At 57.4% G+C, this 19,270-nt stretch overlaps 1 protein-coding gene across 3 annotated transcripts in view; it reads left to right on the plus strand.

Annotated features, from left to right (window-relative positions):
* PXDN (peroxidasin) overlaps positions 1 to 19,270 on the plus strand; it is a 69,882-nt gene that overhangs the window by 33,181 nt on the left and 17,431 nt on the right. For 2 of the 3 annotated variants that reach the window (XM_045788889.2, XM_087863900.1), the window contains exons 4-15: positions 82 to 153; positions 3,039 to 3,110; positions 3,485 to 3,556; positions 4,435 to 4,604; positions 6,061 to 6,178; positions 7,719 to 7,888; positions 10,137 to 10,409; positions 11,491 to 11,607; positions 12,576 to 12,734; positions 13,085 to 13,197; positions 14,068 to 14,224; positions 18,944 to 19,052. In XM_045788889.2, coding sequence (XP_045644845.1) covers positions 82 to 153; positions 3,039 to 3,110; positions 3,485 to 3,556; positions 4,435 to 4,604; positions 6,061 to 6,178; positions 7,719 to 7,888; positions 10,137 to 10,409; positions 11,491 to 11,607; positions 12,576 to 12,734; positions 13,085 to 13,197; positions 14,068 to 14,224; positions 18,944 to 19,052 — 1,602 coding nt within the window. The remainder of the gene's footprint in view (positions 1 to 81; positions 154 to 3,038; positions 3,111 to 3,484; positions 3,557 to 4,434; positions 4,605 to 6,060; positions 6,179 to 7,718; positions 7,889 to 10,136; positions 10,410 to 11,490; positions 11,608 to 12,575; positions 12,735 to 13,084; positions 13,198 to 14,067; positions 14,225 to 18,943; positions 19,053 to 19,270) is intronic. The other variant, XM_045788890.2, reaches the window with a different exon arrangement.

The following is a 19,270-nucleotide window of genomic DNA, read 5'->3' on the forward strand; positions in this document are numbered from 1 at the left end:
GTGCGTCAACGTAATTCTTCTTTCCGTCTGGAGTGGCAGCCTCTCGTGTGTATGCTAACGCTCCCCCATTTCTTGTTTCAGCTATCTGTACAAGAATGAGATCCAGGCAATTGACAGGCAAGCATTTAAGGGACTTGCCTCTCTAGAGCAACTGTAAGTGACCCCCTCCCGCACCTGAGTGTCTTGGATGTCACCCGCCCTTTGCCTCTCGTAGGGAAGATGAACTAAGTCCGCTGTTTGCACGATGCATGTCTGTACTAACGGGGACGCAGGGAGTGTGTGCATGCCGATGGAGAGAGCGGTTCTGTCCGACACCCCTGCACCCAGGAGTGGACGGCAGCCCATGCCGAGCACCCGCGATACAAAGAACAGTGAGACCGAGCGGCCCCCGCCTCCACGGTGCTCCCTGTTTAAAGCAGAGACAGACTTGCGAACAGGGAAGGTCTTCGGGGCGGGGCATCCGGGGCAGTGCGGGGCGAGCGGTGGTCCTGCTTGTGGCTCCGCACGCATCCAGTAACTTTGTGCGTTTACGTCATTATTGCGGATAAACGAACTTTCTCCGTGCGTTTCTAGTCAGTGTGTCGGACGTGGTTTCTCTGACGGCACACGAAGTCAGTGTGCTCATTTTGGAGTAGAGCTCCTGGTAAGAGGGGTCTGCTCTGTGTGTTCGAGCTGACGTGGCTCTGAGGAGTTTCACAGGGCCATCCTGTCCAGTCACAGGCCGGGCAGGCCGTTGCGGTGACGCGGCCTGACGTCCTTCCGTGGCAGCTCTTCATGAGTCTGCATGTTTCCTCGGCGGGCCGGGCACAGCAGCGTCTCCGGAGACGCAACGGCAGAGCTGGGGCAGGGGCTCCCCCCGAAACCAGGTGCTTCAGAAACACACACAGTGCTAGTGGGTCTAGGGGTCTTATTGCCGTGTGATCTGCTTTGCTGAGCTCACCGTGCACGGCGTGCAGTAGGGCTGGGAAGCAGGTGTACGTCGGGAGGGTATGATCTCCGCTTCGGAGAGCAAGAAATGAGAAGTTCAGAGTGTTGCAGAAACACATGGATGTGTCTGGAAAGCCTGCAGGTGGACGGAGAGTTTACGAAGGGTGGAGTTCCAGCATCTGACCCGCTTCTCCTGGGACAGGGGTAGTAAGGTAGTCACAGCCAACACCTGAAAAACGGTGTCTGATTCAAGCATGCTGAGAAAATTAGAACCGGTTGCTGCTCACCCTTACGAGGGGTGAGTCGCTGTATTTTTGAGGAGGAAAGAGGCCGAGTCTGGGGAGACTGAGGCCCTCTTGCACCAGGAGCATGGAGCAGGGTGTCAGACTGACCGTCCTGGAGACAGCAGGTCCCCGGGTAGGATGCCTTCAAAACCCCGGGTTAGGTAGTCAGGGTCTGTGCCACGGAGACATGGCTCTCCGTCTGAGTGTCGGCGAGTGTCTGACGGGACAGAGAGACACTTAGGACCAGGTCCCCGCCTGCAGGGAGGGTGCTGTGCAAGGAGCTGAGGCTGTTCCTGGTGGGTGTGCACGGTGCCGTGGTCCGGGAGGGGTGGGGTAGCTCCTGCTGGGGCTCCCCCTCCCCATGCTAGAAGCCCCCCCCCCCCCACCCTCTAAGGCTGCCGGGTGTCTGTGGAGCCTCAGCTCCAGCCGGCTCCGGGGAGACCCTCCTCGTCCCGTGTGGTGAAGATGTGACCAGAGTCAGAGAGCGTAGATTGGGGCTGGGGCCCGTGGCTGCCTTGGGTCATGGGAGGGCGGTGGCATCCAGACTGCCTGGAGCTGTGGGGAGCTCAGCCCTGTCTCTCTGCTCAGCGAGAACAAGCCACAGTGAATCAGGACAGGCCGGCCCTCCCTCCCCCCTCCTCCCCGGATGCCTCCCCCAGGGCCCCACCAGCCTGCTAACAGGGGGCTCCTTCAGGCTTCTCCCTGACAGCCGCCGACTGCGGATTTCGCCCCGTTCGGGCTCCCGTACACCCTGCTCGCGGGCTTCCCACCTGGAGTGGACTGCGATGGGCGGGGACCTGTCTGTGGGACGTGCGGGAGGCGGCTGTGGCTCTGACCTGAGCTCTGTGGGCTCTGTAGCCACATCTGCGACCGCCCGGACTCGGGGTCACCGCGGCGCCCTCCCGGCGGCCCAGGGAGACATGGACGGGCAAGGAAGGGCAGCTGAACTTGGGTGACCTTGAAGTCACAGGAATTTCAGCGTTAGTGAAGTTCTCTAAGGGGTCCAGGGTGTGTTTCGAGAACGCCTTCTGTCTGGTGTTTGGGCTCGTGATGAAACCTGTAACCGCTCGTGTCCGTCCCTGTCGCTCTGCCGGGCCCCACGTGAGCGAGCCGTGGAGGACGGAGACCTCTCTTCTCCTCCTGTGGGTGGGGGGGGCTCGTTGCAGAAGCACCCCGTCACAAGGCCGCGTCCAAGTCCGTGTCCACTGTTTCACTTAAGGGGAAAAACACGGTTTTCACAGCGAGAAACGCAGTGTTCAGGAAAATGAGAAGAAATTAGTTGTACCAAAAATGGGTAAATTATGGAAAGCAAGGAGACATAACAAAAGAAGAGTAAACACTGGATATTCCGTGTAATTGAGCCCATTTGAGGAAACACGTGATCTCACTCTTTATTATTTCTGTAGGTAATCGTACGCTCAGTCTGAAATTCAAGTGTGAGTTCGCCCTCCCCCTAAATTCACACAGCGGTTAGAAGATTGAATGAAGGTGTTCGTGTACTTACATGTGTGCTGTAGGGAAGGTTACCGGACTGTTTCCTGCAGAGGCCCAGGGCCGCACGCAGGTCACAGGCCGCGCAGTCAGGCCTCGGTCAGAGTCACCGACAGCCCGTCAGTCATATAGTCTGTGCAGTTTTTAATTGTATTTAATCTTACGATTTGATGATTTCACTTATTTTCCACACAGTGTAGGAAATCTAGGATTATTGACACACGAATTTGAAAAGACAGGAGACATTTTTTTGAGCAGAAAATCTAGATTTGCAAAACGTAAAACTGTTTAAAGTTTGTTTCTTTTCTCTCTCTCTCTTTTTTTACACTTGTCTAGGTATCTGCACTTTAATCAGATAGAAACTCTGGACCCAGAGTCATTCCGACATCTGCCAAAGCTGGAAAGGCTGTAAGTTGCATTTCCTCCCGCTCTCCCGCGTCTGCCCGCGGTCCTGGGCCGTCGCCCCGTCCAGGCTCCGCAGGAGAGAGGAGGCCACTGTCTGTTCAGGCCTCTGAGAATTCGCCCTGCAAAGTCCCTGCTCCTTGTCTCATAATTCAGAGGCGGGACTGACAATTGTCTCTTTCTTTGGGAATGGGGATAAAATAGAAAGGAAAGAAAAACCTAGTTCTTTTCTGGACTAAATAACATTCTCAGATTCATTTGTAGGAAATAATGCACTCACGGAGTTATTTTTTTAAAGCTGATTTGACTGTTTATACTCTTTCCTACTCATGTAAGAAACATTTTAATAAGTTGGTTTGTCGTGTTGTTTCTTTCAACAGATTTTTACATAACAACCGAATCACACATTTGGTTCCAGGAACATTCGATCACTTGGAATCCATGAAAAGACTGTGAGTATGTGTTCCACGCAGCCCCGTGTCCCTGCGGCCGTTGACCGGCCCCATGCTGGGCTGTCGAGTGTGGGTCCCTCTCAGGAAAGGGCAGGAGGCCCCGAACCCTTAGAGCGGACACAGCCAGGAGCCCGGGTGACTCGGGGACTGTGCCGGCAGATCGACCTTTTCATATGCAAGCAAAGCATTTTTAGAGTCAGTTTTAAATTCTTCAGATTAATTTTTAATCCCATTTTGCATATTTTAGTGGTGGGAGTAAAATCCCCCGAGAAGAACCCTATCCTGTTCCCTGTATGAAGCGTTCCCACAGCTGGACGTTAAGTACACTGGTCTCCAATTTCTCAAGGCCTCTAAAAATACTTTTTCTTATTCCGAGTACTTAACGTTAATAGAACAAAGGTGTGCAAGTGCCGGTGGAGACAGTTACCCGACACCTTGTGCTTTGCCCCGTGGCTGCGGGGCTACCCTGCAGCTGGCGATCCGTCCTAAGAAGCATAGTTCTGGTGCAGAACACAGCGACATAAGACAGCTGTCCTCGCTGTCCAGGAGTCCTTCTGGGTAAAGCAGTCAGCAGCCGCACTAAAAATGGCATTGTGGGGAAGATGGAGGAGCACCTCCATGTTTGAGAGAGAAGAGAGAGCAGCAGAGAAAATGCCAGAAAGAACAAGCTGAGGGCAGCCAGGTGGGGCCACCCGAGTGGGGAGCTGGCCGGCGTGGTTCCCCTTTCCACCCTCCCTCTGTGGACGGATGCCAGCCTCCAGCCTGGACACTGCTGTCTGTCCTGTGCGCGGCACCCCCACCAGCGGTTTGCGGGCCAGGCCCGTGTGCGGTGGGCCGGAGCTGCTCGACCGCACATCTCGCTGTCTTCCTCTTGTCAGGCGACTGGACTCCAACGCGCTTCACTGCGACTGTGAAATCCTGTGGCTGGCGGATCTGCTGAAAACCTACGCCCAGTCGGGGAACGCGCAGGCGGCGGCCACCTGTGAATACCCGCGACACATCCAGGGACGCTCGGTGGCCACGATCAGCCCCGAAGAGCTGGACTGTGGTGAGGGAGCCCTGCGGACCCCCGGGGGGACAGAGGCGCCTGAGCCGGGCATTGGCATCCGGAGGGCGCGGCAGGTGCACGGCCCCACCTGTCTTCCGCATCGGTGTGTCCCCAGATCGTGTCTCGGGGGGACCCGACAAGGACGCCCTTGGCAAAGCCACAGCCTGTATGAGCATCTGTAAGCAGCTGCCGGGTTCCTTGGCTTTCATGTCCAGGTTCCCGGAACGCACGGCCTCTCCTGCTGCCCCCACGGCCCTGTGCCGACAGGCCACAGCTGCTGGGCCCGACTCCCGGGTGCTCGCGGGGCGGGGCTGGCGGGTCCATGCCGCCGAGAGCCTCTGCCCACTGGGCTGTGCCCACGGGCATGCACCGAGAAACCGAGCACTAGAAAAGGAGCACAGTCAGACGGCAGGGCACAATCTCACGGAGAACGCCCACGGGCTCCTTCACTTCCTCTTTTCCTTGTAGCACTTTTGCCGAAATTAGTTTCTGTAAAGCATCATCATTGTTTAAGTATTAAGGGTCTATGTCCTGGAAGCTAGAAGTCCGTGGCTTTCAGAAGTCTCCCGCCCGGGACATGGCTCTCCCATCCGCATCGGTGTTTGTTAACCATTCTTCTGTTGCCGTGTGTGCTTGGCTGAGCACGCGGCTGCCTCGGTGGTGCGCGGCGTCCGGGACCCTGTGCCACGTGTGCCCATCCTGCTGCCGGGCGCGGCGGGTCTCCGGCTGTTGGGAGCCACGCTGCACATGAGCAGGGGTGCTGGGCTGTGGGCACCTCGGGGACAGGACAGGCCGGGGCTGAGTGCTCAGCCACCCTGGAGTCTAAGCCTGCCCCGCACGGCACATTCCCCTGAGCCAGCCCTGGGTGTCCTCGTCTGGCGTCCGCTCCCTCCTCTGGGGCACAAGCCATCCTGGCTCCACTCACCAGCCGGCTCTGACTCTGCCCGTCAGACCAGGCTCGGGCGCCCTGGGTGCTCCTTCTGCCTCCCGGTTAGCAGACTGGAGGAGACAGCTCGTCTGGGCCCGGGGCCGTGGGAGGGGGACGCCCGGGGGACGAAGGACAAGGGCTCTGCAGCGCTGCCCTGCATGGTAGAGATCTCAGGGTTGCTTTAGCTAAAAAGCAGCATTTTCTGTTTTACTCACTAAAAACAGCTTTTCATGGAGTGCGCCGCACGCACGGGTCCCTCGCCCTCCTGAAGGGGGAGCAGCGGCTGGGGTCTTGCTGGTGCCTGTCGTCACCCAGGCTCTTAGGGCAGATCTGAGGGTCGGAAAATGCTGGGTGAGGACTCAGCCTGTCTGCGGAGAAGCCCGTCTGTCCTGCTTGTGGGAGCATTTGTGGTTGGGATATATGTTTGCTTGCGATTTTCTCTTAAACATGAGGGATTTGGTTTGGGTTCTTGTTTACTTTTACGGGACGGTTTAAGACCCAGAGATGTCCGTTTCCTTCTTGGCACAGAAAGGCCCCGGATCACCTCGGAGCCCCAGGATGCGGACGTCACCTCGGGGAACACCGTGTTCTTCACATGCAGAGCAGAAGGCAACCCCAAGCCTGAGATCATCTGGCTGCGAAACAAGTAAGTCGGGCACCGGCCAGGCTGCCACCCGTGCTCACTGTCCCCCCAGACGCCCCGTGGGCTCCACCATGCACGGCCCCACCCCAACACCTGTGGACGCCCCTGGACACTTCCGTCCTCCGCTGTGGGGGGAAAGGGCTAAAGAAGAGAATTTTCTGCATCTTTTCTGCTGTAAAGGGGGGCACGTGGCTCCCCCTGTGGGGGGTGAAGAGTGGGAGGGAATCTTGGTTCTTAACCCACCCACGTTCTGTGGCTGGAAACTGGTGCGTCTGGTCACTAGGGCTCTGCAGCTGGAGCTCTGGGACCGGTCCTCCCGGCTAAGGTGGGGTCTTCCTGCTGGGGCAGCGTCTTCAGGGACACACGTCTCGCGAACACTTGCATACTTAGCTCCTTGTGCGTCCGATTTGCCTCAGGAACAAGGGCTCCCCATCCGTCCGCAAGCATTTGGGGTGTGTGGGGGCAGACGTGTAGGGGCGCTCCAGGGGTCAGCCCACCACGGGCCCGTGTGAACGAGGACACCTTCCGGCGTACGGGGAGAACCGAGTCCTCAGAAGGAATCATGAACGCAGAATCGTGAACCTTGTCGAGGCTCCTGGGCCCGTGCTCACAGGGGCACGGACAGGCGCTCGCTTGTCAGTGGATCTCGGCTCCCAGCACTGACGTTCTGAGCTCACGGGTCCTGTTCGGTCGTGACTGGGTGAGGAGGACGCCCCCTGAGCCATCGTCCCAGCCCGCCCTGGGCTGGCGAGTCCAGCAGCGTTCACGGAGAAGAGGAGCAGAAGTGGGAGCTCGGCATCGCGAGCCGTGAGGTGCAGGAGGGGAAGACGCCTTCCTGCCTGGGTTTGTCGCCATGACCTGGGCCCAGCGCCATGTGGCGATGTCAACTGGTGCTGTCCTGGCCTTCAGATAACCTGTTATCTTGGGTGACTCTGGACTTGTTGAGATTTAAAATCCGGAGTTAACATAAGAAGAATGTGTGTATTTAAAAGGCAGAAAGGATCGATTCGGCCGAGCCCTCTACATCTGCTCTTGTAAGCAAACACGTTGATACCAGAAGTTAAAACGTCATGGCTGAGCTCGGCAGAGGGGACGCCCCAAAGCCCCGGGCTTGAAGTCTGGTGCCGGGCTCTCCCTCCACCTGCCAGCCTCACCTGTGGGCCAGTCTCACCTGCTGGTCAGCCTCACCTGTGGGCCTGCCCCATCATCTTGAATGAATTTGCCAGAAACCAAGGAAAATGTGTCCTTTGAATTTTTCCCTCCACATTCCTTTTTCCCCTTTGGAAAGAAGACTGCTTTTTAACTTTAAAATCTTATAGATCGAACATGTGACTACAGTAAGTCGATGAATTAGAGACCTGGGTCAGCCCCTTTCCTAGGAGTGCTGATGAGGTCGGGGCCTGTGTGGTAGGACAGTTCTTGGAAAGGCCAGCTGTGGCATCCCCTGTGCCCCCAGGTGCCAGGTGCTCAGGGGCTCTTCCTGTGGGGATCAGGTGTGTCCTCGTGCTTTCACAGCCTGAGCACCAGACTTCTGTCTTTGTAGCAATGAGCTGAGCATGAAGACAGATTCCCGCCTCAACTTGCTGGACGACGGGACCTTGATGATCCAAAACACGCAGGAGACGGACCAGGGGATTTACCAGTGCATGGCCAAAAACGTGGCCGGGCAGGTGAAGACACAGGAGGTCACCCTCAGGTACTTTGGGTCTCCAGGTACGTGCAGACGACGGCCCTCGCTCCCCGCGCCCAGCCGGGTAGGGACGTGGGTGGGATGCAGGTGGGATGCGGGCAGGGATGCAGGTGGGATGCGGGCAGGGATGCGGGTGGGACGTGGCTGGTGCTCTAGTCTATAGCCAAGTGCCCTTGGCCGCAGCCTTGCAAAGCATGGTCCTTGGTGAGCCTCAACCTTTGCTCTGCTTTTTGAAAGAACTCAGACCGGCATTTCGTAAAGGAGTCCGTTTGTATTTGTTGCCATGAGAAGTAGGTTCTGATTTCCAAGTTCTGCGTCTTACTTGGGATCATTTGTCCAGCCTTTTCTGAGTTCCAAGCCTTCGTTGGAATAATTGTTGTCCTTCCTCCATTTCCTGCTTCTAGTCTGGAAGTCGTACGGTGTCCTCTGTGTCGGTGGTTGGCCTACAGCGTCTCACACGTGTTCTTAGGTTGTCAGAGTCAACGTTCCTGCCTACCGCTGTCTCCAAAATAGGCTGAGTTCTGTTTTTCAGTGTATGAAACTCTCTGTTTGCGCCTGGCGGTAGTGTCTTTCCCACTTCTGAGTCCTGTCGTGTCTTTCTGCGTCTCTGCTGTTCCACTGGCCCCGAGTCCTTTCCGCCCAGTGGAGCGGGAGTCAGGATCCCCACGCAGGGACCAGCTTTCTGCTGACAGAGCCTGGAGTGAGATTCGCTTCCCCCTCCCGCTGGTTCTGGCTCTCTGCCACCGAGGGGCAGCTCGTGGGGCAGCCAGACGCGGAGCCTGCTGTGTGACGTCGTGTTGGGCTGGCCTCGCCTTTGCCTGCCCTCATGAGGCCGCTTCCCACGTGACAGCTTGAGCACGTGCCCTCCTGGTGGGCTTCGACGTTGGGGTTCTTGTCCCTGCAAATGGCGGTGCGCTCTGGCTTGCCGTGCTGCAGAAATGCCAGTATCGGGACCATTTCTGCATTTCCTGTCCTCTGCTGTTCTTGGGTATGTGGGTGACGGAGCTTTAGCGCTAACCAACATGAAAGACGCAGAGCAGAGATGTGTCTTCCCTGCTTCTTTCCTCACCCCTAAGTTCCTACCACCATCCCCACTCCCTGAGATTACGCCCAGCGCCTCCTTCTTCATCCCTGCCTTATGGTCTTCCGTACGTGACGGCTGCTCTTACGCTTTCCTCTTCAGTGCCGCGTGGGATTCGTTACCTGGTGGAACGTGATCTGTTTAACTGGCTCCTTAGCAGGAATACCTCCGGGTTTTTCCCACAAGTCTTTTGCTGTTATAGGTCCCTTTATCCAAAACCTTTTGGGCTGGCTATCGTTTGGAAATCAGAAATCTGGGAAATTTCAGCAGGGCCATCTGGTGCACGGTCTGCTGAGCCGGCTGGCGCTGCCGCGGGGTCCCGGGTCCCACCCTGTGATCAGCGTCCCTGTGAATAGTCAGCACGTGGAATAAGTGAAGCCCGTAAACGCCTCATGCCAGATAGATAGGGTTTTACAAAGAAGTGATGGAGAAGTGTTTTATTTTTGGAGCATTTCTGGATTCCAGAATTGGGGAGAAGGGTGTTGGCCTGAATACACATCACAGGAATGTTTTAAAAACATCCCTGTTTGGGTACATACGTTGCTTTCCATGTTTGTAAACTCTTAGCAGAATAGCTTCTGGTTGAAAGGGTGCATGGACCCCGGCGGTCCTGATGGGCGTGGCCGCGCCGGCCCGCAGTGGGGGTGGGGGGACCCGGCGGTCCTGATGGGCGTGGCCACGCCGGCCTGCAGGGGGGACCTAGGCCGTGGACACCACCAGCAAGTGAGTTGTATTCTGCCCAGACTCTCTCACAAGACTGATTACTAAGGGCGTGGATTTTCCCTCTGGATTCAGAGCTGAAAAGTACTATCTCGATGTAGCTTTAATTTGTATTTTTCTTTTTGTGAGGGAAATTGGTTATTTTTATATGTTCTAAATATAGTTTAAAAGCAGGGTTTCACCCGAGGAAGAACCTCTAGCCGGGTCTGACCAGACTGACCTGATGTACTTGGAATCGCAGAAGCGGGGCTTCTCCCTGGGGCGCCGGCCGCCCCGACGCGGGGCACGCTCACCCTCGCTGCCTGCACGTTCCCTTGCACGGGAAAGGAGGCGAGAGCACATTCTGATTCAATCGTGTTTGCTTTACTTATTTTAAGGGCTTCAGACGGAAGGAAGATAGAAAAACCCGAGCAAGACGCCGTCGGTAACCTGGACGAAATTAATGCAGAACTTGTGTTTCGTTGTGACAGCTCGACCCGCTTTTGTAATCCAGCCACAGAACACGGAGGTGCTGGTCGGGGAGAGTGTCACGCTGGAGTGCAGCGCCACGGGCCACCCCCCGCCACGGATCACCTGGACCAGAGGGGACCGCACGCCGCTGCCCGAGGACCCTCGCGTGAGCATCACCCCCTCTGGCGGCCTCTACATCCAGAACGTCCTGCAGGACGACAGCGGGGAGTACACGTGCTTCGCCTCCAACAGCGTGGACAGCATCCACGCCACGGCCCTGATCATCGTCCAGGGTGGGTCAGGGCGCCCGTCCGAGCACACGCCCAGACCCTCGCCCGCAGCCCTCCCTGCAGAGGCCCCGCCCCACCCGCCGTCCCCACCCTGCAACGGCGACGTGCTCCCCACACCTCACGGCTGGTGCAGGACTTGGTGATGCAGGTGTAATGGTAGCTCCAGGAGGCCCCTGTTTCAGGGCCTTATTTCTGGCTGTGTTACCTGTGGCACCAGGGCGCCTGGCGAGTGGATGCTGTCGGCGTGCACGTGGGTGGGCGTGCACGCGTGTGTGGGCTCCATCAGAGAGTCTGGCCCTCGTCTCACGGTTCCCGAGCATCAGCTTCTGGACCCAGGATGCTGAGAGTGCTTGTAGTGTTAAGACCCCAGCCCTGTGTTTCCACACGTCCCAACCGACTTGATCGATTCTTAGTTTAGAAATAAATTGCAAAGCGGGGCATTTGTGTGGAAGCTCTCAGAGAAAGTGCAGACTACGGAGAAGTCAGTGTTTTCCCTCCCCCTCTGCCCTCCCCGACCCCTCCCGCCTGCAGGGGAGCCGCCTCACGAGCGGTCTGTGGTGGGTCCGTCCTGCCGGCTCCTCCTTTGCCCGCGTGACCACGCAGGCCTGCGGTCTGGTCGTTCCTTTCGTGCGGATGGAGTCAGTCTGGGTTTGGGGCTGTGTGACTGTTGGCCTAGCGGCCATGAAGCAGCCCCCATCCCCACGCCACTGTGTTATGTGACACTTAACCACTTCCAGGTGCTAACTGGGTCCGACAGCCAGAGGGACCTGGGGTTCGCCTCACCGCCACGGGCGGAAGCAGGGCGCCGCCGCCCCCTCCCAGCCGTGCAGCCCCCGGCCGCGTGGAGTTACAGAGGCGCCGGCAGGATGCCGGGAACACCTCCGTTTGACGCTCTTTCTGCTGTCATGGCCTTCCCTGCCCGGCGTCCCTGCTCGCAGGCCCTCCCCCTGCGGCACAGCCGGTGGCGGGGCCCGTCGTCTTGGGGCAACGGCACCTACAGGGCGCTAACGCTGACGCTAGCTTGCAGCATCTTTACCCCAAACTGTCTTTGAAATGTTGTTTCCAATGTTTTCCCTTCCGGAAGCTCTTCCCCAGTTCACCGTGACCCCTGCAGACAGAGCTGTTATCGAGGGTCAGACCGTCGATTTCCAGTGTGAGGCCAAGGGCTACCCACAGCCGGTCATCGCGTGGACGAAAGGAGGTGAGAGCTGGGATGCGCTCCACACTGGGCCTCTGCCCAGGCCCCAGCCCACGTGAGCCAGGGGTGGGGACGGCCGTGTCTGCGTGTTCTGGCCGCAGGCCTCGCCCACGGCTACGGTGCAGGACACGCGGAGAAGTGCGGGCAGCCTTCTGCTGTCCGGCCCCATCTCCCAGGTGGACCCTGTGTCTTCCTTCAATTAGCATCTTGATGAAATTTCATAGCAGGTAGGATAGAACGTTCTGGAAACTGTCACAGCATATGTTTGAAGCTCAGTGTCACTTTATTCTGTGGGTGTCATGCCGTCTCCATCCGTGGTCAGACGGCTGATCACACGGATTCTTCGGGGGCGACCTCCCCCCCCCCCCGTCCTGCTCCAGCTGGTGAGCTGGTCAGATGACTTGATGAAGACAGACTTACCCCAGGACACTGGCGGCCTGGCTGGGAGGGTCTGGAGGGGGTGGCCTCAGGGCTCTGTCCTGGAATTGACCTTGAGGACCTGCCGAGGGGCCCTGCCTTGAGCCAGAGGGCAGCTCCCTGCCTCCGTCCCCTGAGGAGCGAGCGCCCTGGGTGGGCGGGTACGTGACCACCTAGCACCTGGCCCTCCGCGTCCCCCGGGCTAGCGCCTCGCTGGGGTGTCCTGTGCTTTTGGGCTGCTCCAGCCCCTGACCCCTCCCCAGTGGACCCCATGTCCTGGCTCCTGCCTCTCTCTCTCTCTCTCCTGCTCCCCGCACTTCTGGGGAGTTTCTCGGAGGCCGGGCAGCTCTGTCTGTCCCTGAGCTGGCTGCATCGGCTTGTATGGAAAGTCACTTGGGAGGTACTGAGCTGCTGGCCCTGACTCGGGCAGAGGCCGGTCTGTCCCATTGTTCCGTTGCTGCGAAAAAGTTCTGCTCAACCCAGCCTTCCCGAGTCCTGCCTCTGACCCCGTCACACGGTGGCCGAGTGGCCGACCACGTGTCCATGCCTTCCAGGAAGCCAGCTGTCTGTGGACAGGCGGCACCTCGTGCTCTCGTCGGGAACGCTCCGGATCTCGGCTGTCGCGCTGCACGACCAGGGCCAGTACGAGTGCCAGGCCGTCAACATCATCGGCTCCCAGAGGGCCGTGGCCCACCTGACCGTGCAGCCCAGAGGTATGCAGCGCCGGCGCCTCCCGGCGGACGGACTGCTTCGTGCAGACCTGCCTCTGGGACAGGCAGGCCGTGCACAGCCCGAGCTCAGTGCTCGGGACAGGAGCTGGTGAGGGCTTGTGGTCTGCTTTTGAGAAACGGCCCCTCAGGGGGAGGGCGGGCCGCCGGCAGGCCATCCCCCCTTCTCTCCAGCCCCCCTGCTCTGTGCAGACAGAGCTCTGTGATGCCGGCTAAGAGTGCCCCGGCCTGCCCTGGCTGAGGACATGGGGCCTGTGCTCCCAGGAAGCTTTTCGGACGAATGACAAGTGTCCCGGGTTCCCCGCCTTTGTCAGCTGGGTGTCCTTGCCTTGCAGTCACGCCGGTGTTCGCCAGCATCCCAAGCGACATGACGGTGGAGGTGGGCACCAACGTGCAGCTCCCCTGCAGCTCCCAGGGGGAGCCCGAGCCCGTCATCACCTGGAACAAGGTACCGCGGGCGGGCGCACGGGCGTGGCAGCTGCCCCCAGCTCGTGGCTTCTCCGCACCGTCCGTAGCCCGAGCTAAACCACGCTGTGGACTCCTTACTAACAAAACCAGGCAGAAACAAACCCGACATTCTCCTTTTCACGTTCTTCTCAGTGACAACAGCAAAGAGAACCCTGCGGTTAGATCCACGGCCCCAACAGCAGTGGAGGTTTTTTGTTGTTACTCCATTTTTCTGTGTTGCTTTTGTGAGGCCCAACACAAAATTGCATTCCGGTATTTAGCCATTATGAACGAGGGTTTCGAAAGGACAGGTCCCTGGAGGACAGGGTGGCCACAGGCAGGGAGCCCCCACAGGTAGGTTTGAGTTCTGGGGGCCACCCCGTCCCTCGCCCACGTCCCAGAACTGCTTGCCAGCCCTCAGTTGCCCTCTGCCGGGACCACGCGTGGCCATCTCGCGGTCCTTGTGGGCTTATTCTCGCCTTTCCTCGGCCGGGCCTGTCGACTGCCCTTCTCGGGTGTCCTGTCTCCCAGAAGACCTTGCCCAGGGCCCTCCTCGTCACGGGGTGCCCTCGCACTGTGCCTTCCCCACTGTCGTGCGCACCCCCGGGGGCCCCCAGCCCCCGATCCTGGAGAATCCAGGAGACTCTGTCTCTGTCTTAATCTTTTGTGGATCTTTCAAAGGAGTTTAAGAAAAGTTTCTCTCAGTAAATTGGACTAAATCTCCTTTTCTCTCCAGTTTTGGATTTCTCTGAGCATAGCCTCTCGCCATGTCCATCGGTGAGGTCCTGGCAGCAGTCCCTCCACCCCACGTAAAACCACTTCTGCTTCTTGGTCTCAGTCCTAGTATCATTTCTGTTCTGCTTTGCTCCAGGATGGGGTTCAGGTGACGGAAAGTGGGAAATTTCACATTAGCCCCGAGGGGTTCCTGACCATCCACGACGTTGGGACTGCGGACGCAGGCCGCTACGAGTGCGTGGCCCGGAACACCATCGGGCAGGCCTCGGTCAGCATGGTGCTCAGCGTGAGCGGTGAGTCCCTGTGGCCGGTGTGGACATTCCCTGGCGTGGGCTCTCAGGCGGGAGGGGGCGCGCGGCCCATTGCACTTGCAGACTCGGCGTCTATCGGGACTCAGCGTGTCCCTGGTTGGCGGGGGGCGGGGGTGTGGACACGCCAGGGCCCCGGCATCACTCACTCTGGCAGCCGCCGCGCCTTGCTGCGGCCCCAAGGCTGCTGGCCGCTGTGGTCACACGCCCTGTGATCAAGGCTCTCCGTGAGCAGGGTTTAGTGGTTGGCATGGCAGTGACCCAAACCCACTCACATTCGAAGGGTGTAATTTACAGTCCCCGTTTGGCAGGAGTGTGGTGCGGCTGTGGCTTTGAACGAGCCGGTGCCCCCTTGCTGTGCTAACTCTAGCTCTGGGTGGGGCCGCACGTCTTCCCGGGATGAGCGTATTTAATCAGGGTCAGCTCCCTGCCCTGGACCCTGACAGCCGCCCTGGTCCGGCCTCTGCATTTGCCCCTCACCTGCCTCCCTCACCTGTCCCGTCTGCACACGGCCGTGGTCTTCCTGAAAGGGCCGGTCCTGTGACGTGTCGCCAATGCTCCCTGCGAGCTGTGGTGCCAGGGTGAAACCCGCAGCCTCAGATGTGACCCCCACACATCCCACGCAGTCCCGTCCAGCTTCCCCTGCGCCACCCTGGGTGACCCCTCCTGAGTGTCCACGGCCCTTCACTTGGGTCTGTGCTGCTGCCTTTCCCACAGCTCACCCGCCCGCCTTCTCCACGGGCTTGTGGGCGCCCCAGGTGGGAACGCGGTCTGGTGGGTCTGTGCACCCAGCACCCCCCAGTGCCCGATGCCTGCAGGTGCTTACCAGGTGTGAACAGTAAGGGAATACCTGGGAGCCTGGTTTGGGGTTTTTTTAGGGAAATATGTATTTTCCCATGATATACTGTGTATGGAATGAACGTAAAAGTCAATTGATGAATTCTATGATTTTTTGTTTTTTGAATAACAATTTTTCTATCTAAAATATAATGTTACTTTGATGTAAATTAGTTATATATATGAGATTAAAAAATAACCTGTGCACGATCCCACCTCCGTGAAATAACCGCTATTAACATTTTGGTGAATTTCCTTTATTTCTTCTAAGGGTAGGTAAATGTTTTCAGATTATTTTTGTGATCGTTGTTTAGAGAACAACAAATCCAAGTCATGTGTAATAATGAAATAATTGGAGTCCTAGAATTGTGTGAAATTATCTGACTCATTTGTCTACCACATGGCATAAAAATATTAGGTTCCAAAAATTAGTACATTGGGTCCATTTGAGACACACTGAAGTGGGGGTTGTGCCTGGGGAAAGGCTGTTAGACCACGTTTCAGACGTGGGGAGTGGCTCACCGACAGTGGTGAGTGGGCTGGGTTTGCGGAGCGTGCAGGGGTGGCTGCAACGGGCTCTGTGCAGGGCCGGGTGTCAGGCGCTGTCGGGGGCCCGAGGGGTGAGTCAGGTGGCGCCTTCTGGCTCAGCGCAGAGATGCTGGTGGCGGATGGGGGTGAGAAAAGGCTGGAATAGTGATCGACCATGAGAGTGGGGGTCGGGGGAGGCTGTCGGAGACAACACCCGAGAAAGCGAACTCTGAGCAGAGCCACGTGGAATGGCCAGTGTGAAGCCTGAGGTCGGGACAAGCCGAAAGTCCGGAGGCCAGTGGCAGAATCGGGGAGGGCAGGCTGGTCCGGGGCCTTACTGGCCACGCCGTGGCTTGGTTTTTATTCCACGTATGTGGGAAGCCTCCAGATTCTGAGCAGGGGGTCTGTGAGCCGTCTCCTGTCCTCAACGGTGACACTGGCCATGAGGGACAGTGAGGTGTGGAGGAGGAAGTGAGGACAGTGGTGGCTGCCATCGTCACAGCTGGTGATGCCGCCGCAGATCGGACGGGCCAGCTGATGGTGGACGCGGGTGGGGCCTGGCAACGTGGGCACCAGTCACCGACGTGGTGGACAGAGCAGGGTGGGGGCAGGCCAGGCAAGAGGCATACCAAGAGTTCCGTGTCCGCAGGTCGAAAAGCCACGGGTGATGTTCAGGGAGAGGTCAGGGCTGGTGCTGTGGGTTTGCGAGTATCTAAGCCGTGGCGCCCACGAGATCACCCAGGGGCAGCCTTAGACAGACAGACGACTGCAGCTACACCGGGCCGCTCTCGCGGGAGGCATCTGGCGGGGAAGGAGGAAGCTGCCAGACGCCCCAGAAAGGACCAAGGAAGAGTGGGCATCAGGAAGCAAGAGCGGTGATTTGTCAGATCTGGGTGCCTGTCAGACGAGGACAGAGAATGAGCCTGACCCTAGAAAGGAGCCCTTGTTAGGTATGAGGAATCGGGAAGAAGTATATCCCAGGTAGGAGAAAGTATATCCCAGGTGGGAGAAAGTGTACCCCATGCAGGAGAAACTATATTCCAGGTGGGAGGAAGTATATCTCAGATGGGAAGAAGTATATTACCAGGCAGGAGAAAGTATATCCCAGTCTGAAAAAAGTATATCCCATGCGGGAGGAACTATATTCCAGGTGGGAGGAAGTATATTCTGAGCAGGAGGAAATATATCCCAGGCGGGAGAAAGTATATTTTGGACGGGAGGAAATATATCCCAGGTGGGAGGAAGTATATCCCAGTCTGGAGGACATATATCCCAGCCTGGAGGAAGTATATCCCAGTCTGGAGGAAGTATACCCTAGTGTGGAGGACATATATTCCAGCCTGGAGGAAGTATATCCCAGGCGGGAGGAAGTATATCCCAGGCGGGAGGAAGTATATCCCAGTCTGGAGGAAGTATATCCCAGTCTGGAGGAAGTATACCCCAGTCTGGAGGAAGTATATCCCAGGGGGGAGGAAGTATATCCCAGTCTGGAGGAAGTATACCCCAGTCTGGAGGAAGTATATCCCAGGGGGGAGGAAGTATATCCCAGGCGGGAGGAAGTATATCCCAGTCTGGAGGAAGTATATCCCAGTCTGGAGGAAGTATATCCCAGTCTGGAGGAAGTATACCCCAGTCTGGAGGAAGTATATCCCAGGGGGGAGGAAGTATATCCCAGTCTGGAGGAAGTATACCCCAGTCTGGAGGAAGTATATCCCAGGGGGGAGGAAGTATATCCCAGGCGGGAGGAAGTATATCCCAGTCTGGAGGAAGTATATCCCAGTCTGGAGGAAGTATATCCCAGTCTGGAGGAAGTATACCCCAGTCTGGAGGACATATATTCCGGCCTGGAGGAAGTGTACCCCAGCCTGAAGGAAGTATATCCAAGGTGGGAGGAAGTATATCCCAGCCTGAAGGAAGTATATCCAAGGTGGGAGGAAGTATATCCCAGCCTGGAGGAAGTATATCCCAGGCGGGAGGAAGTATATCCCAGCCTGGAGGAAGTATATCCCAGGGGGGAGGAAGTATATCCCAGGCGGGAGGAAGTGTACCCCAGCCTGGAGGAAGTATATCCCAGGCGGGAGGAAGTGTACCCCAGCCTGGAGGAAGTATATCCCAGCCTGGAGGAAGTATATCCCAGCCTGGAGGAAGTATATCCCAGGGGGGAGGAAGTATATCCCAGGGGGGAGGAAGTATATCCCAGGCGGGAGGAAGTATATCCCAGCCTGGAGGAAGTATATCCCAGCCTGGAGGAAGTATATCCCAGGCGGGAGGAAGTATATCCCAGCCTGGAGGAAGTATATCCCAGGGGGGAGGAAGTATATCCCAGGCGGGAGGAAGTATATCCCAGCCTGGAGGAAGTATATCCCAGCCTGGAGGAAGTATACCCAAGACCAAGTGAAAGCAGCGTTGTGTTAAGGTCATTTTCAGCTGTGTCAGATTCTGTGGAAAGGCTGAGTATGTCGAGGGGAAAATACACCACTTGCTTCGGAAGCTGCGTGTCTTGCCGAGCTGGGCACCGGCTGCGTCAGGGGACAAGGGTGGAAGATTGGTTGGGTCAGCGTGACTTTTTTCAGCAAACTCTGGTATTTAGTGAGAAGAAAGGAGAAGAGGGAAGTAGAAAGTGAGGAGCTGGGGCCCCTGGGTGGTTCGGTCGGTGAAGCCGACCCTTTGGCTCAGGTTATGATGTCAGGGTCCTGGGATGGAGCCCCCCTCCCCTGACACCGGGCTCTGTGCTCAGGGGGGCATCTGCTTCTCCCTCTGCCCCTCCTCCCACGCGTGCATTCTCTCTCAAATAATAAATAAAATCTTTTTTAAAAAAGGAAGAAAAGAACGTCAGGAACAGCTTGAGAGGGTCGCAAGCTCAGCCGTGTGCGTGGATGCACACACATGTGTGTGCGGCTGTGTGTGTTGGTCTGCCCACGGCTGTGACAGGAATCCGTCCAGAGGAGACGGGAAAGGCAGGGAGCAGAGTCTTTGAGGGGAAGAGCAGCTGGAGGCCCAGGCGTCCAGGAGGGTTTGGCCGTTGATGGGAAGAACAGAATCCACTAGGAACTGAACGCCGCCCCGTCCCTGCGCGGCCGTGCTTTGCTAGAACTTCCCTGTTTCCCGTTGGAAGTACTTTTCCCGTGTTCTTGTGGGGTGTCGTGTGATTTCAGAAATTAAGGTCTACACTTCGCATATGCTGCTTGAAAACGGCTTCTGGTGTCATTGAAGATTCAGTGCGAGAGAACACCTGGGGGAAGCGTGCCTTACGTCTGAACGATGTCACGTCCAGACGCCATCGCATGAGTAACGTAGTGAGGCCTTTTCTTGGGAACGAACGACTTCATGTTTTCCCAGTTCCTGACGTCAGTCGAAATGGGGACCCGTTTGTGGCCACGTCGATTGTCGAAGCGATTGCGACCGTGGACAGAGCCATCAACTCAACACGCACACACCTGTTCGACAGGTACCGTGGGGGGCGGAGGCGGGTAGACCTCCGCTGGCTGGGGTAGAACAGGCTGTGACCTGTTTCATCTGAGGGAAGACCTTTTAATTTAAAAGTCATAATCGATGTTGGCATCAAGTTTTGCGGGGTTCGGACAACAACAAGACACGTCCTTTCTCCATAGAAGTGGAACTAGGATTCACAAATGAGACATTTTTAGAAAATCTCAACTCGTTCCA

This window comes from Ursus americanus, chromosome 7 (genome assembly GCF_024610735.1).
Source record: "Ursus americanus isolate L20-20 chromosome 7, mUrsAme1.1.p, whole genome shotgun sequence".
Taxonomy (NCBI): Eukaryota; Metazoa; Chordata; class Mammalia; order Carnivora; family Ursidae; genus Ursus; species Ursus americanus.